This window comes from Limulus polyphemus, unplaced genomic scaffold (genome assembly GCF_000517525.1).
Source record: "Limulus polyphemus unplaced genomic scaffold, Limulus_polyphemus-2.1.2 Scaffold1589, whole genome shotgun sequence".
In the NCBI taxonomy this organism is placed as follows: domain Eukaryota; kingdom Metazoa; phylum Arthropoda; class Merostomata; order Xiphosura; family Limulidae; genus Limulus; species Limulus polyphemus.
Window position 1 is genome coordinate 238,982 of NW_013667199.1, and position 5,849 is coordinate 244,830.

General features: G+C 34.4%; 1 protein-coding gene across 1 annotated transcript in view; it reads right to left on the bottom strand.

Moving 5' to 3' along the window:
- Positions 1-5,849, bottom strand: part of LOC106464219 (organic cation transporter 1-like) — a 36,891-nt gene that overhangs the window by 11,594 nt on the left and 19,448 nt on the right. The window contains exons 6-7 of the mRNA XM_013924347.2: positions 3,390-3,720; positions 410-591 (exon numbers count right to left, since the gene is read on the bottom strand). Of these exons, the coding sequence (XP_013779801.1) occupies positions 410-591; positions 3,390-3,720 (513 nt within the window). The remainder of the gene's footprint in view (positions 1-409; positions 592-3,389; positions 3,721-5,849) is intronic.

Genomic DNA, 5,849 nt, shown 5'->3' on the forward strand with positions numbered 1-5,849 from the left:
ACTGATTGTGAAACTACTGTGTACTAAAAGTTTGTATCGAGGAAGAATAAACTGGTTTAATCAAGAAAGGACTCGTATCGCTGAAGATCATCGGAAATTATTTCTACCGGAAACAAACAAACAAGCAGATACTGTAATTGCATAGACTATTTCACAGATGATTGTGTTCCCAGATTGTATAAAATATTATTGTGCATTTATTTCAAAAATGTTAAAATTAATGTGCATTATTTCTGAATTTTTAATTAATTACAAAATTATTGATTTTATTGCATACTGATTTCTTAGAACATTTACCTTATATCGCACTTTTCAAATCAAAAATAAAAGTTATATAGTCTACCTCATATAGATATATGTGTCCATGGCAGTGAAGGAGTTAAAAGTGATAAAAACAGAAAGTACCTACCAGGTATAGGATATGTGGGGCTGCAATAAGACCCACACTGGATACGACAGATCCTATGGCCATGGCTGAGCCTCTCAAAACTGTGGGAAACAACTCTCCAGCATAAACATAGATCACAGCGAACGATGCTGCTATTCCAAACTTTCCAATGTTTGAAAGAATGACAGGACCCCAAACATTTTCTGAAGGAGAAAAAACAATATTGAAATTTAATAACTGTTTCTAAAGTTCCTTTTAGAAGTTACCTTTCATTCTATAGATAGAAAGATCTCTAAACTGGTATACAACCTGATTTCTAATTAACTCCTGTAGTTTCCTGTGAACACAATTCACAGATACTTATTCATATACCTATGCACACACATCCAAAAATCAGAAACATAACTCTTGATTCACTAAAAAAAAGTATCTGTCCTAACATCATTAGAAGTTCAAGTGCAAAACACAGTGTTCAAGTTGTCTAGTGTTTTACACATTCCATGATACATATCCAATGTTTAAATTGTCTAGTGTTTTACACATTCCATGATATATATCCAATGTTTAAGTTGTCTAGTGTTTTACACATTCCATGATATATATCCAACACAGTGTTTAAGTTCTCTGGTGTTTTACACATTCCATGATATATATCCAATGTTTAAGTTGTCTAGTGTTTTACACATTCCATGATATATATATATATATATGCAACGCAGTGTTTAAGTTTTCTGGTGTTTTACACATTCCATGATATATATCTAATGTTTATGTTGTCTAGTGTTTTACACATTCCATGATATACATCCAACGCAATGTTTAAGTTGTCTAGTGTTTTACACATTCCATGATATATATCCAATGTTTAAGTTGTCTAGTGTTTTACACATTCCATGATATATATCCAACACACTGTTTAAGTTGTCTAGCGTTTTACACATTCTGTGATATATATTCAGTAACTGGGTATATTTTCAGCAGTATTCCAACACTTGCTTTTTCCAACATCAAAACAAGTACGTTTTACATATAACAATTTCTCAATCATTACCACTGGATCTTCAGACCTTGAGCTCCACATTAAAGAATGTTTACTCACAGCGAAAGACCTTCCAGATCTTAATGACCTACAAACATCCTTTGACTTAAAGTTATTCTAAATAGCTACACTTAACGTTCAGCCGTTTGTTAAGAATAGTTATAACTTGATGTCTCATGCAACTTATTGACTTATTAACATGTTCTATAACCTTTACTTCCTTCCGTTTACCACTTCCATGAATATTTTAAGTTAATTAGTTATTGAAGTTACTATAACATTATTAATAAATATTGTTATAATATTACTTCCAGACTTCGCTGAAGATGGAATAATTGCATTCCGAAACGTTTGAAGTTTCTGTATATAAAAATGTTTTGCTTCTTGTCAACTGTCTTCGTTTTCCCCTTCATGAACCTGTTGCCAATGCCGACATGAATATAAACACACACACACATAAAACTGCATGTGTTATGATGAGAGCACGATAATTAACAATTATCTTTTAAAATATCCGTGCAAGCATGGGCGCCCGCAGGAAGGGGCAAGGGGGTCACTTGGCCTCCCCCTGGATTTAACAAAAAAAAAAAAAAATACTAGATATGTAAAATTTTTCTTCTGTGTTATTGGAAAATCATAAGGTATTTGTATGTCGATTTTATACTTTTTTCAAACTTGAGTTAGTTGCCTCCCTCTAATTTTTTTTTTCTGCGGGCGCCCTTGCGTGCAAGTTTCTTTATTGTGTCTATCACAATTATACGTATGTATATCCATTTTTAACGACTATTTTGCACCTTATTATATAATATAAGGTAAACATATTGTCATTTGAATATTTCGGTTTAAGTACCGTATTGCATTGTAGGCGTAAACAAACAGACACAGCTTTCTGAAGCGAATTTAATTGCCACAATTTAAATGAAAATATGAAGAATTTAACTGACTAGAACGTGATTTTTCTGTATGGATTGTTTTGTTTGTAGCTAAGCACAAAGCTAAACAATGGGTCATGGGTATCGAGTATCGAAATCTGGTTTTTAACGTTTTAAGCTTGCAGACTTACTTCTGAGCCAGTGGGAGGGATCTTTTCGGTATGGTTTTGCCTGCTCAGTAAGGTATAGAGCAATATGGTACTTGCCAATACACATTGTACTGAAAATCTGGCCAGTCATTGCGTTTGAATACGACATGGCTGTACAAAGGATAATGGTTTTAGTGTTAACCTGCAAGTAAATATGGCGACTCGTGCAATTAATGTTCATTTGTGGCCCAAAACGAAGTTTGTTTGCTGCTCCCTTGCTGATGTCCGTGTATGTTGAATCGTCTAAACACCCATCTACCTAATTGAGGTTAACACTACTTCTAATGACCAAAGAGGTATTGTATCCATCTACCCAACGTATTCTAAATTAGTGTAAAATTCACTCATAGAATTGAACTTAATGTAGCAATCAAAACCGTGGGTTGTTCAGCCCTGTATACATACTTACACCCACTCAACTGAACTTAAAATAACAACCAAACTTTCGGTTGACCAGCCTTGTATACATACTTACACCCACTCAACTGAACTTAAAATAGCGACCACAGTTGTGGGTTTGTCAGCCCTGTTTATATCTACCTACTTAACTGTGTTGAATGAACATCAGCACCGAAGTGACCAAGGCAATTACGTATGCAATACACCCATACGCTACTAACAAAGGTCCTCACCAACTAAACTAAACTCAACTCTAAAGTAGTCAAGTTTGTTTTTCTCCCAAGTTAACTAAATGTCACTGATAAAGGTTTGCTTCGACCCTCTAGTGCCCTAACCACCAAGTCATGCCAGACCTGCTAACATAGGCCCTCACCCACTAAACCAAGTAAACGTTAAAATAACCGAGGCCGTTTCTTACTCAAGTGAAATTAGTTAGAAACAAAATTTTATATTCAATATCAAATGTGTATTTTAAAACATACCACTAGGGATAAATATGGTGCAAATACAGGCTAATCCTCCCATCAACATGGTACCACAAGTTACCCAGCGTCGGCCCCATGCATCCATGGCGTACCAGACTAACAAGTCTGCAGGTATTTCTACCAAGGAAGAGATGGCAAAAGCTAGGTAGGCGTTGACTCCTAGTTGAGACGCTCCCAAAGAAAGTCCACTGTAGACAACAGCATTTACCACCCACACAAAACTCACGATGACCACTTTTTTACAAAGGTTTCTGTTCCGGAAGAGGTCTAAAATAGATGTTTTGGACTCGTCGTCCATCACCTTACTGTTTACGTCCTTCCATTCTTCCTGTCAGGGATATGTTACAATTGTTAACACTCTTAAACCACATAACACTATTTAATTTTAAATCAAGTACATATTAATCAGTATTTATAAAAATTATTCTACGTAAATATTATCCAATACGAAAAATGTTACGAAAGAAATTAGCTTATGAGTTCAAGTAGTGGCTTATTACATGATTTTTTCTTCTTTGTTCTTTGCAGCAACCCAAAAGGAGAATAATTCGTTAATGGTGTACTAAGCAATTTGACAGATACGTCTGATAATAGATTCATTTTGAGTCACGAGAGAACTCCAGCTGTTAATACAATTAATAGAGGGGGGTAATTTTATTGCTATTTGTACCTTCTAAGTGCCACTTTTGCACAAAAGAGAGAATCTGTATGAGCCTATTTTTAAATTTGAACCAACATTCTGTGTCTCGATCTTGCTAGCGTGTGACTCATTTCAAAAATATTGTTACGACATCGAGGTCACGTGACTGGTATCACGCACGTCATTCTTGAACTTTCACGTCTTTTCCTTAAATCTCGTGATCTTTCTAGATATAGTGTAGTCTTGTATATATAAGACCGGCCACGAAGCGACGGTGAGGTAATGAGTAATTGAATGTATGCAGATAAAATATTGTTGGCCACGTGAGACGTGAGTTATAGCGTTGTGATAGAGCGACTGTTGAAATTAAGTGTATCGTAAAGTTGTATTCGAAAAGAATAAACCAGTTTTATTTAAGAAAGGACTTGTGTCGCTAAAATTTCGTCGGAACGAATTTACGAAAATTAACTAACGACTGGAGGCGTAACAATATGTAACAATTTGCCTTGAATTTGAAGAACAAACTATCTGGAATGACCAATCAGAACAAGTAGGTGAAATAGCTCTTATATTGTTCATTCATTTAAAAAAATCTACGCTGCCCAAGACAATTAAGAGAAAATCTCCCGCAACTAACTAGCCATGCAATTTCGTTTCGTTCCCTAATTTAGTGAAATACTGTTACAAGAATGTACGGGAAAATTTTGTAGTCGAATGAGCCATCACACCCGTTTCAAAGAACCATTTACATTTTTTTTTTCAGGGCACATTGAAATATTATTGTAACAGTAATCAGTGTCTTATTTAGGAATAAATTATATTTCCGTAATATTATCCTGCGTTTTACAGCAAACCTTCAAGGCCACAATGCACTCATCTAACGCGTAACCAAACAAGCCAATCATAACATAGTTTCTAATCGCTTGATACAAGTCAAAATTTCGACTTCACATTGAATGAATACGTTATGGACTAGTATATTCGTAGCCAACAGGATCATACCGAATTTACTCAACGCGTTGTGGATGTTCAACTACACGTTGAATTGGTTGACTACGTTATGTTACTGCTGGCTGGTGGTGTATGTGGATATAACGCATTAAACCAAAACGTAGTGATCAGCACGTGGAGTTAATACGTTATGACTGTGTAACTGCTTTGGTTGCCATATGATTGGGAACTACGTTATGATTGGCTTGTTTGTTTATACGTTGCAACAACGTGCTATGGTTCTGATTGTTTTGTTTGCAATATTTATTCTATGTGGTTTCTAAAATATTTTTGAAACGGTTAATTTTCATTAAAATTACTTATGTCTATAAAATGCTAAAAATGTCAAATAAGTGGTAATACCAGAATTATTCACTAATTTCAGCGAAAATAAAACACTTAAAACGTTTGGTTGATTTATCTAAATCTTGTCAATAAGTTTAATATCGCTCGCGTTTAAGGTTTCATATTTTTCATATTATTTTCATAATCCTAAATATTTTTTTTTTATTTATAAGAGAAACAGTTAAAACAAGTTATTTCAACAACAACAAAACAAAGTGTTCAAACTAAATTATTATTGACAAAAAATAATTTTAAACTATAACGTGTAGAAATATTAATAATTTTTTGTCACCTTCAACATAAACGGCACCTTATGAGACATATTAGCTAAACAGATAGGCCAAGACAGGCGGAGTCGTTTCTAACTTAAAACAGTGCTTATCACAGAGATGGTAACTAGTCAGTAGCATGGGATTAACTGGAGCAATTATAACTTTCCCATAAATGATTGTTTGTTTTGTTTTTGAATTTCACTCAAAGCT